The sequence below is a fragment of the Dendrobates tinctorius genome, unplaced genomic scaffold (genome assembly GCF_039654945.1).
Source record: "Dendrobates tinctorius isolate UK_male_01 unplaced genomic scaffold, ASM3965494v1 ptg000156l, whole genome shotgun sequence".
NCBI classification, from domain to species: Eukaryota; Metazoa; Chordata; class Amphibia; order Anura; family Dendrobatidae; genus Dendrobates; species Dendrobates tinctorius.
In genome coordinates, this window is record NW_027361823.1 from 25,730,407 (window position 1) to 25,743,562 (window position 13,156).

At 38.4% G+C, this 13,156-nt stretch overlaps 1 protein-coding gene across 1 annotated transcript in view; it reads right to left on the minus strand.

Moving 5' to 3' along the window:
* Window positions 1-8,722, minus strand: part of TMEM26 (transmembrane protein 26) — an 89,648-nt gene extending 80,926 nt beyond the window's left edge. Inside the window, exon 1 of the mRNA XM_073548118.1 lies at window positions 8,441-8,722. Within this exon, the coding sequence (XP_073404219.1) occupies window positions 8,441-8,631 (191 nt within the window). The 5' untranslated portion in view covers window positions 8,632-8,722. The remainder of the gene's footprint in view (window positions 1-8,440) is intronic.
* Between the last annotated feature and the right edge of the window lie 4,434 nt (window positions 8,723-13,156).

Below are 13,156 nucleotides of genomic sequence, written 5' to 3' on the forward strand. Positions count from 1 at the left end.
GGGGTGCTAAGGTAAGAAGAGGCTGATCAGTCATTTTGTCTACGATGTCTGTCTGACCAAATGCTGGGCATGCCATTGGTGCTGAGGTAAGAAGAGGTTGCTCTCACTGCTGTCCCTCCTGTCTATCTGATATAATACTGGAGATATCACGGGTGCTGAATTAAGAAGAAGCTGCTCACCCTGCTGTGTATTCTATCTGATCTAATACTGCAGATACCAGGGATTCTGAGGTAACAAGAGTCTGCTCACACTGCTGATGTAAGAAGAGACTGCTGACTGAATGCTGGAGATACCACGGGTGCTGAGGTAAGAAGAGTCTGCTCACCCTGCTGTCAATCTTGTCTATCTGATCCAATACTGCAGGTACAAGAGGTGTAATGAGAGGCTGCTCACACTGCTGAGGTAAGAAGAGGAACTAGCTATTGGATAAAAATTAACTTTTAATCAATTGCATTAAAAAACATAGACAACATGAAAAACAGAAACACCAAATTGCAAAAATACAAAATCCTCAACCACATAAGCGTACAGACACAATAAAATATACCCACAGGTAATTACCTGCTATACTGACTATAAGGCATCTTATATAAGGTGATATTTTGTAATAATATATGAACAAGGTGCAATATTGCCACCCTTGGCACACTGTATCAAATTATCACAAACAAGATACACTTGTATACAGTATCACTGCAATCCTGTGAACATGGATGCAAAATCACCAGAAACTCAAAATGGTGTTCATACTGCAAGTGATAAACCAGTCAACTCGCCAATCGCCATCTCATACTGGTAGTTTAAAGTGCTCTGTGCATGCACTAGACATCACCCCTTTTTGGGGAAAAAATAGAGGCCATAGAGAAATCAAATTATCAATATGAGCAGCAAATTTCCAAGGTACAGTCATAAGCAAAAAGAGCAGAAACATCACATATATTGTCACAGATCTAGAACCATGCTTCCTCATCAACAATTAATGAGTTCCCTGTGCCTGGCATTGTGAAACTTCTATGAACACCAGTCCGTGGCCGGCTTTCATAGGAGATTGTGATTTCTGCTGTCCATAGCAGTGCTGTGTGGCACAGGGGATCAATCAATTGCAGCTTCAAGTCTCCTGAGGGGACTACTAAATACAGTAAAAAGTAAATAAAAAAAGTAAAAAAAAAAAAAAAAAAGTTCAAATGCCACATTGAAAATAAAGCAATTAAAAAATATATACCTATTTGGTATTGCCACATTCAGAAATGTCCAGTCTATTAAAATACAAAATAAATTAATTTAATTGGTAAATGGCATAACAATAATATAAATCAAAATGTTGGAATTATGTTTTTTTAGCCCCAGCAACATTGCAATAAAATACAAAAAGAAGCAATCAAAACATTGTATCTACCCCAAAATGGTATCAATAAAAATGTCTGCCAAAAAATAAGCCATCAAACAGTGCCAGATCCTGAAAAATTAGAACTTTCCGAGGCGACAAAAGCAAACTTTTTTTTTTACAAATTTATGATTTTTTTTTTCACTATTAAATAAAAAAAGACAATACATCTTTGATATCTGCCTACTCATACTGACCTGGATAATCATTTTGCCAGGTCAGTTTTATCATATATTGAGCATGGTAATTAAAAAAAAAAAACCACAAATTGTGGAATTGCACTTTTTTTTTTTACAATTTCACTGCACTTGGAATTGTTTTCCTGTTTTCTAGTACAGTATGTAGCAGAATGAATGGTGTCATTCAAAAGTATAGGTCGTCCTGCAAAAAACAAGCCTTCAAATGGCTGGAGAAATAAAAAAAAAGTTATGGCTTTTGGAAAGAGGAGGTGGAAAAAACTAAATAAAGAAGGAAAATGGCCAGGGGGTGAAGGGGTTAATAAAAACTCCACATGATTTTATGATACTCTGACATAAAGTATAGCACAGATATCTATGTTATGCTATACTGTATTGTGTTCCTGCCAATTGTTTGGCTAACATGTTGCAATCTTGTATTGGATTTGTTTAGGGAGAAAAGGGAGCCTGTAGCCAAATTCAAGAAAAGGTAAGGTTGGAGACCTGTATCAGTCTGCTACAGAGGAACTGAACTTTTTTTTTGCAAATAAGAGTGTAAGAAACTAGTTGTGGAAAAGCCTAGTACATGAAACCAAACTTTGTGCCCTTCTATCATGTGTGATCCAGCCTGGCACCATAATGGGGGACCTTTTTTCCAAAATTTCATATACTTCTTGAAAGCTCTAAAAACATATAATATAACTGAAAAGTATGTTAGATAAAAGTCTTAAATAACTACAAACATTCTCAAATATATCATTGTTATTATCAATACCAAATAGTATTTACTACCGAGTTTCTCTGATACACATGTTGGTGGCGCTCTTCTTCTAAAAGCAAATATTTGCTTTGAATAAAGATATTTGACATTTGGTTATTAGACTTATAGGTGGTCTGTCATCCCATCTCTTTGGGTTTAATTCACAGGGAACACATTTTGTAGGTGTAGTGTTTTTTTCACTATAGAAGGAAGTTTCCTTTTTATTAAAGAGGTTTTCAATCATCAATTAACCACTTTTTATATGACCTCTGCATGACAATAGCTTTTCTAATATGCAATCATTACCAGCACTTATGCTTTGCTTTTATACCAACATCATACACAGCACAGCACTTTACAGACGTTATTCATTACTGTCCACAACGGGGCTCATGATCTATATTCCCTATCAGTTTGTCATTAAAGAGGAATCAGGAGAACCCGGAGGAAACTCACGCAAACACGGGGAGAACATACAAACTCCTTGCAGATGTTGCCCTTGGTGAGATTTGAACCCAGAACCCCAGCGCTGCAATGCTAACCACTGAGCCACCGTTCTGCTCATAATGAACATCTAAAGGGGAACTGGATGAGTCTCACATAATTATTTACTAACATCCAGGCACAACTTTCTCCTCTTTTATGTATCATCATGCCCTCATTTGATCACACAGGATTTGGATGGAATGAGAAGAGAACTTCATTCTACCCCTGATATGGGTGGAGCTGACTTAATTGATTGCCAGTATATCTGAACACACAAGCTCATATCACAGAGTTCACTGTCTTGCCAATGCTTTGGAGTGCCAATCTCTTCATCAGACAAGAGCTGCAATGTGCTTGTCACTACTAAGAACCCTGCAGCAAATGTAATTGAATAAACAAGCATCGGTAGGGTCAGTCTGCAGCACATATTGGCACTCTCAAAAGACACACTTGACTGTCCTCTGCACTCATCCTGCTGATGCTTTGGTGCACAAGAGTGGATCCTTCTAATTGAGAAGCAGCGCAATTTTGTTTCTAGTGACAAGCGCATCGCAGAGCTTGCCAATTAAAGGGTCCGGTGCTCCTAAGCATTTGAAGGATCAGTGGACAGTGAATGCTGTGACCTGCGTTTGAGTGCTCAGACACGCTGTCAATCATTTGAAGGCAGCTCCGCACTTATCAGAAGAATTGTGATCTGCTCTTCCCTTCCATCTGAATCTTGTGCTCGATGGGTGGATCGGACATAAAAGAGTAGGAAGTAGAGTCTGCATGTCAGCAAAGCATCACGTGACCTATATAAAAATGCTCTCATAGAAGAAGCGCAGGTAATGTAATTACATTAGGAAAGTGATTGTGATGAAGAGTTAAGACGTACTAAAGGGGGTAAAATTGTGTAAAACCTTTATAAACTGATCCTACTATTTGCATGAGAGACAGTTTTATGGAGAACTCAGCAAGATCTAATGCAAAAAATAACACCATAAGTAAGATTCTATAAAGCCAGAAGAACAATAATAAAACAAATAATAATACTAAGTTAACCATTATTTTGTATACACAACTGTCTATCAAAGCAAGGAGAAAAGATTATTATGCATTGTGCACAATTTCACATGGCCAGGTAAAAAGACACGATACAAGCAATGAGTCAACCATCCAAGCATCTTTACGTCTGCAGGTCTTGCCAAATGTGGAGATGGGAAGAGCTGATGAAAGCTGATAACACACATTATCCTTCTTTGGTAATTACAAGTCTCTTGAAGAATGAAATAAAATTCTTTTTTTTTCTAGTGTGAAGCTGAAGGAACCATTAAGAGGAAGTCAATCTGCATATGGTAGTAGGAGTGGATAATTCTGGTGATGTTTATATATGATAAATGTTTCCTCATTTACTGCCGAGTAGCATGACTAAATGCGATATAATGGATATCTGGATGGATGGATGGATGGATGGACAGATGGGGACTTGCGGAGTCTGGGCTTAACTTGCTATACTTTGCAATATTTATGAATGTATATAGCATGCTTTCAGTGCATTGAGATATTTTTAGGAGGGAAATTGTAAAAGCAGCCTATACAAGATGAACCAGTGAGCTACATTGGCAATCTGAACAGGAAGCTGTTATCATTGAGATTCTAGACAACAATGAATGTCAACAGGTAATAGCAAGGTAAGACTTAAGGTACCGTTACACTACGCAACGCACCAGCGATCCCGACAACAATGCGACCTGGTAAGGATCGCTGGTACATCGCTAAATGGTTGCTAGTAAGCTGCCAAACAGGCAGATCTACTCAATGACGCAGCTACGATCTGGCCATCCGTATAACGACCTCGGCCGTCGTTGGGACCTAATCACACAGCAGCTATTCTGACGACTCCCGCCTGCATCTCTGAGTTCTGAGTCGCCAATGAGGTCGCTCATCGGCGTCAAACACAAAAATGCATGCTGGCCAGTGGGACGCCGACGATCAAAAAATGGCCCAGGACATTCGAGCATGATCAGTTAGATCGCAGTGGGGGTCCGGTCGCCGCTATGTGTCACATGTAGCAAGATCGCTGGTGAGGTCGCTGTTGCGTCACAAAATCTGTCATTTCAGCGATCTCGCTATGTGAGACAGGGCCTTTAGGCTGTGTTCACACACTGCGTGCAGTAGTGCAACCATGTCTAACTGTAAGGGTAAATGAGCCTACAAGTTGGCAGGTAACATGTGGCAGCTGTATCATGAGATGCCAGTCTAAAGCAAGGCAGATTGCCCCTGTTATGTGGTCCATTCATCAATATGTGCAAAACTGTATACAGTTATTTACCTATTGCATGGGCATGGCAGCACGGTGGCTCAGTGGTTAGCACTGCAGCCTTACAGTGCTGGGGTCTGGGGTTCAAGTCCCACCAAGGACAACATCTGCTAGGAATTTGTATGTTCTCCCCATGTTTGCATGGGTTTTCTCCGGTTTCCTCCCACATTCCAAAGACATACTGATAAGGAATTTAGATTGTGAGCCCCATCGGGGACAGCAATGATGACTGTAAAACGCTGTGGAATTAATGGCACTATGTAAATGAGTTAAATAAATATTACATATCAGGGAGAGATAACATTTACTACAAATTATGCAACAAGCCATTTATTGAGTAAGGAGAGGTTACAGTTTTTTAAGAGGTAAAAGGGGTCGTAGAATTATCAACAGGCAAAAGTCCCATTCATCATATGTTAGACATTTATGACCTTTATAGAGAATAGATAGGAAAAAGGTTAAAGTTGGAAAGGACAAGTATGATATAAATATCCAATAGATGCAGGTCTCACCTCTGATGTTGAGAATAGGGTTCCCATGACCCCAAACACACCTGATGGGGGGGCAAGAATACATGGACACATTTGCTCTTATATCTCAGTTCCCATCTAAAGGACATCTATGGGCGCTATAGAGACCCCCACTATGGGACCCCTGCTCTAACAATAAATAATGCATTCTGCTCTTTACACTGCTCAAAACTTTGTGTAAAGAATTCATCGTTATTTGTATATACGAGTACAACTGTCCACAAAGTGAATGTAAAAGATTTATTATCATCCACAATGTGACATGATGGCGACATGCCATTGCAGCTGCTTTTTATAAAACCAATGTGAAATATAGTCAGAAAGGCGCATTACATGAATAGATGCATTGTTGCTTCTAAGAGCTGTGAAAAGTCACACAATGCTGGAGCCGAGCAAAAAATTAATGACTTACTGCTAAAATTATAAAATTGTGCTTGTGGTCACAGTGCAAATGCTGAATATGTCGTTTTTAAAGATATGGAGTAAGATGGTATTTGTTGCAAGCAGTCACTCAGCACTTTCCAAATTAAAATGACTGTATGGCATTCAACCGGGCCAGCTCCACGTGTTCATCTACTCAAGTGTGTCACGGTGTGGAATTCTGTGAGACAAATGTCGCTTTGAGACACTTTCATTGAGTAAGCTTCAATAAAGCCCTATAAACCATCCCTAGTGAACATGTATTAACAGTCTCAAAGGTTTATTCTATATGATCCAAAGATCTTCAGAGACTAGCAGAGCATATGTCTTAGAAGCTGTGTACCAAGGGATGCAAAAAAGCACCAGACTTGTCCAGGGTATTTTCAAAGAAAATTATGGGAGAAGCCGTGAATAAATGCAAGCCTACCTAGCACACAGAACCATGACTGTCCCAAAATAACGTGAGCACACTGTTTTTCTGTTTATAGTCATGTGAATCAACACATGACTTGTCCTTTATGTCTCGGAACTCAAAACTAAACATTACTTTATTTACATTGCATCTATCTCACTTCTCACCCGTTATAATGTTGGGAGCATATTTGATCAGGTACTTGTCCAGACACATCAGATTTTTCCTGGAAAGCACATCCATAAAACTTTTCCTGGAGCATAGTCTAGAATTTCACTTTCCCCAGAGAACAATCAAACTTTCCCTGAAGCATAGTCTGTAATCAAACTCTTCCTGGACCATAGTCTAGAATCCAACTTTTCCTTAACCATAGTCTAGAACATTTCATTCAGACCACAAGGAGCAGCTCAGACTTAAACAGGAGCCGTCACCATTTAAAGAAAACCCATCAAAGTTTTTATACTCTTAATCTATTGCAATCATATTATATAGCACTGTGTACTTACAATTGCTCATTTTGCCCTTTTACCCAGTTGATTCCTCTCTTTTCTATTAGGTCTATGACATCACGTGATTAAATATAGATCTGCTGAATCCTTCTAACCTTTATGTAAAAACAAGAAATCTCTTTTACCTGTATGAGTCATCATTAGAACTACAACTCTATATCACTGCAAATTCCCTGGCAGTGGGGTGGAGCAGAACAATTGGGTCAGGAATTGAAGATTAGATGGTGCTCTGCTGCTAGGGACATTGCAGGGATGTAGGATTGTAGTTCTAATGATGACTCATGTAAGGAAACAAGACTCCCTATTTCTATTAAAACATAGACAGATTAAATTAGTCTTTTTTAATCACATCATAGACCTAATGGAAAAGAGAAGAATTAACTGGTTAGAAGGGCAACATTAGTAATATAGTACATAGGGCTATATAATATGATGCCTGCAATATTTTAAGTGGATAAAAAATTTGATGGGAGTGCTTCTTTAAATACTTATATTCCTAATGGAGGAAAAACCCTGGATCCACTTTTTCCGTAAGTTTTGTGCTTTATGGGTCCTCTGTTATTCCTGCTTGATACCTGATTTTAATAGACAACTAGGATTTACAATGCCACTTGTCAAATGGGTGTATCCAGACACAGTGAGCACTGAATGGATAATGTCAGAATGTGCAGAAACTCTCTACCAAAACTTAACTCCCAGGTGTGAATTGTTTCATAAACTTCTAAGATGAATAAGAGAAGAACATCACAATATTGAGGTCTAGGAAAAAATACTCCAATATTGTTATACTACAGAGAATACAATTATTTGTTACACAGACACGTCAAGAAAGCTGACAGATCCTCTTATAAAAAGAAAATTACCTGGCCTTGTGCCACGGCGAGTATTTGTTCATATAAACTGCCAAGAATTGTATTTCCATTATTGATGCAGTAGCAATACTATAATGTAATGTGGGAATACATTTCATACAGTGGCATCAGACCGGAATGCATCAATTAACCGTTTAAGGATTCATTATTTCTACTTCCTACTACCATAATGTAATAGGTTTATCTGCAGTCCAATGCAAATATTGATATGATACATTGTGCCAAGCAACAAACTCAGCTCTTTCACGTCCAATAACCATAGCGTTGCTCGAAGAGCTGTAACGTATTTTGCATTTATGCACATACTCCATACATTAATATAAAATCACTTTATAAACTAACTACAAGTTAACTTTTAGAGTTAGAGAGGTCATGATTGACACTGTATCAGTTCCATTCATTTCGGAAAGCGCCTCAGTGGCAGCATCATTGCAAGTATGTTCCATAATTGATCATTAGATTGTGACATTTGCAAATCCGCATAGATGTCATGACAACATGATACAAAAGACTGCAAGGTATTAGTGAAGCTGATTAAAAGCAAACGCACCAAAGATGATGGAAATAATGAAAAGTAGAGAGACTCACTTACCATTTAAGCCCCTTTCCTTTCTTAAGTTTTAGAGTCAGCACCATCTCAATACATAGTAAGAGGTTCACAAGAGCGAGCAACCAGTACATATTGTCATTTTTTAGCACAGTAACTCTCCAAACTCCAACTACAGAGTGAAGCATGAATAGGAGTCTAGTTAGAACTGCATTAAGGAAGACTTTGAGTTCCATGATCCTAAAGGTTGTCCCTTTGTAAATCCTATAAAATGACTTCTTTTTCTGCCTCTCCAGTGAAATTTTCAGAGAGGACAGGAAAGTTACTCCGTAGATATGTGATGTGTTTCTGTGTGAGATGCTCTTTCCTCTCTTACAACAAAGAAGCCTATAGCAGCTCTTACACCGCCCCTCCTCCAGACTTCCTGAACTTATGCGCCTGCTGCTGAAATCATCCCGAGCTGAGCAGTTTATAGGGAGAAAAAAGTCAGAATGAGCCTACTAGAGTTATTGGTGATTACACCTCCTTCAATTTCACTAGATGCTACGTATGACCAGGACACATTTTTTCTTTTCTAATCCTAAAATATCTAAAGTTTAGAATTTTAGTATTTGGATACTTCTATGTGGAATATCAATTTTTCCTATACATTATTTGGATTAAGCAGTAAATCTCATGACTTTATAAACTTCTGGTTCTCAAAATAAAATTGTAATTTTTTTATATATGATGGCCGTGTAAAATCTGAAATTTGTTAACATACTGTGGCATGTAAAAGTTTGGGCAACCCTGGTCAAAATTACTGTTATTGTGAACAGTTAAGCAAATTGAAGATGAAATGATGTCTAAAAGGCCTAAAGTTAAAAATGACACATTTTCTTTGTATTTTAGGCAAAAAAAATAAAAACATAAATATATATATTGTCATCTTCTACATTTTAAAAAGGAAAATGGGCACCATTGCTCAGTTAACTTTGGCCAAGGTTTCAGACCTTTACTCCTTTCCGACATCAGGCATAATAGTACGCCGATGTCAGACTCCCTCCATTTGACGTGGCTCTGTTGCTGAGCCCACATCTTTTCCTCAACATGTCAGCTTTTTTGAACATGTGCCTCTAACAGCCGTGGGTGGAATCGCGATCCACCCGCGGCTGTTAACAAGTTAAATGCCGCTGTCAATCTCTGACAGCGGCATTTAACTCATGCTTCCGGCAAGCGCGCCGGAGATCCCGCCCATCGGCGCCCGTGTCACATAACTGTGTGGACGGCGCTTTTAATAAGTGAGCAATTCTGCTACACACAGGCGATCTGAACATTGCCTGTATGTAGCAGAGACAATCGGATTATCGCAGCTTCTAGTCTCCCACGGAGCATGCCAAAAGTAAAAAAAATGTTTTTAAAAATATTAAAATAAAAAAATATAAAATACCAAATCACCCCCATTCGCCCCATTCAAAATACAGTAATAAAAAATCAAACATACACATATTTGGTAACGCCACATTCAGAATTGTCCAATCTATCAATGTAAAGCAAGAATTAACCAGATCGCTAAACAGCAAAACGAGGAAAAAAGTCAAAACGGCAGAATTACGATTTTTTTTTAATTAAAATGCTATAACAGGCGATCAAAAGATCTTATCGACACCAAAATGGTATTAAAAACGTCAACACAGGTGCAAAAAAATAAGCCCTCACTCAACCCAAGATAACGAAAAATGGAGACGCTATGGGTATTGGAAAATTGTGCAATTTCTTTTTTTTTAACAACTTTTTTTCACCACTTAGATAAAAAATACGGTAACCTAGACATGTTTGGTGTCTATGAACTTGTAATGACCTGGAGAATCATAATGGCAGGTCAGTTTTACCATTTAGTGCCCATGGGTTAAGGGGTTAATTAGCTTGCTAGGGGTTATGGCTTGTTCACGATCAATGTTAGGAAAGGTGATACAAAATTTCCAGCTTTATAAAAACCCAGCCTCCTTTAGCATTGTGCCAAAGAACACCTGTCATGGGTTCTTCTAAGCAGCTGCGTAGCACTCTGAAAATGAAAATGGTGGAGACCCCAAAAGCAGGAGAACGCTATAAGAAGATAGCAAAGCGTTTTCAAGTTGCCCTTTCCTTAGTTGAAACTGTAATTTAGAAATGGCAGTTAACATGAACAATGGAGGTCAAGATAAGGTCAGGAAGACCAAGCAAAATTTAAGTAATAGCATCTCGCAGGTTTGCTATATTGTGTACTTAAAAGTTAGAGATGAGTGAATATATTCAAGTGGAATTAACTTCTAAACAAATATTAAGAAAAACCCTACATTCACCATTCTCAGGGAACAAGCCGGGGGATCATGCAGATATCCCATGTAGCCACCAATTTGTAATGAACCAGCTCTCCTCTGCCAATCCAAGCTTTCACTACTAGGCATGCTACTGTGCACTTCACAGTGAATGTATAGTATAGTGCATACACATTCGACTCTAAAGCATGGAATATCTCTCTCTCTCTCTCTCTATACAGGGTGGGCAATTTATATGGATACACCTAAATAAAAATGGTAATGATTGGTGATATCAACTTTCTGTTTGTGGCACATTAGTATATGGGAGGGGGAAAACTTTTCAAAATGGACGGCGACCTTGGTGGCCATTTTGAAATCGGCCATTTTGGATCCAACTTTATTTTTTTCAATGGGAAGAGGGTCTTGAGACACATCAAATTTATTGAGAATTTCACAAGAAAAACAATGGTGTGCTTGGTTTTAATGTAACTTTATTCTTTCATGAGTTATTTACAAGTTTATGACCACTTATAAAATGTGTTCAAAGTGCTGCCCATTGTGTTGGATTGTCAATGCCACCCTCTTCTCCCACTCTTGACCATGAAAATTTTCTTTTGTACGCACTATATTTTCTTTTGAAAAAGAAAAAGAAAAGAAAAATTCAGTTCTGTTGAGCCAGATTTTTTCTATTGTCCTTGATGGGAGGCCAGGGCAAGAACGGTGTCTGAGCACCAAGTGGATGAACATAGAGCAACTGGGTGAGCTGGAGTCAAGTTTTGTAGGAGATCTTAATGCCATATTTCCTATCATGATTTTAGCTCTCTATAGATAGAAAACATGGCATATATAATGTTATGCATTGGGCCAATATTAATTTGGAGCTGATGCACTGACCACCCAGTGATGTAAGTTACTGGGTTACATTCACTATGTGGAAAATATGCATCCTATAACTATAGGACTTATGCCGGTTACAAAAAAGCAAAATTAATATTTGGACATTGGCTCCAAAAAAGTTGCTTGTAGATCCAGACAGACTCTTGCATCTTTCATCCAAGCACTGACATTTCTGGATCGTGAGTCATGGGGAAAGCAAAGGAATTGTCAATGGATCTACGTAAAAAGGTAGTTGAACTGTAAAAAACAGGAAAGGGATACGAAAAGATATCCAAGGAATTGATAATGCCAGTCAGCAGCGTTCAAATTGTGATTTAGTAATTATTTTGTGTGGTATAACTTATCCAATTTAAAGGCATGAACATTTTAAATTTGAAAATTGCAAAATTTAAATTTTTTTTGTCAAATTTCCATAAATATATGTAAATCATATCAACCAATATTTACCACTAACATGCAGTACAATATGTCACAAAAAAACATTCTCTGAATTGCTGGGATACGTTGAAGCTTTCCAGAGTTATTACCACATAAAGTGACAATGGTCAGCTTTACAAAATTTGGCCTGGTCATTAAGGTCAAAATTAGCTCCTTCACTAAAGGGATTTAGTCATTAAAACAAGATACAGTTGTGGCCAAAAGTATTGACACCCCTGCAATTCTGTCAGATAATACTGTTTCTTCCTGAAAATGATTGCAAACACAAATTCTTTGGTATTATTATCTTCATTTAATTTGTCTTAAATGAAAAAACACAAAAGAGAATGAAGCAAAAAGCAAAACATTGATCATTTCACACAAAACTCCAAAAATGGGCCAGACAAAAGTATTAGCACCCTCAGCCTAATACTTGGTTGCATAACCTTTAGCCAAAATAACTGCAACCAACCGCTTCCGGTAACCATCAATGAGTTTCTTACAATGCTCTGCTGGAATTTTAGACCACTCTTCTTTGGCAAACTGTTCCAGGTCCCTGATATTTGAAGGGTGCCTTCTCCAATCTGCCATTTTTAGATCTCTCCACAGGTGTTCTATGGGATTCAGGTCTGGACTCATTGCTGGCCATCTTAGATGTCTCCAGTGCTTTCTCTCAAACCATTTTCTAATGCTTTTTGAAGTGTGTTTTGGGTCATTGTCCTGCTGGAAGACCCATGACCTCTGAGGGAGACCCAGCTTTCTCACACTGGTCCCTACATTATGCTGCAAAATTTGTTGGTAGTCTTCTGACTTCATAATGCCATGCACACGGTCAAGCAGTCCAGTGCCAGTGGCAGCAAAGCAACCCCAAAACATCAGGGAACCTCCACCATGTTTGACTGTAGGGACCGTGTTCTTTTCTTTGAATGCCTCTTTTTCTCTCATGTAAACTCTAGGTTGATGCCTTTGCCCAAAAAGCTCTACTTTTGACTCATCTGACCAGAGAACATTCTTCCAAAACATTTTAGGTTTTTCAGGTAAGTTTTGGCAAACTCCAGCCTGGCTTTTTTATGTCTTGGGGTAAGAAGTGGGGTCTTCCTGGGTCTCCTACAATACAGTCCCTTTTCATTCAGACACCAACGGATAGTACAGGTTGACACTGTTGTAC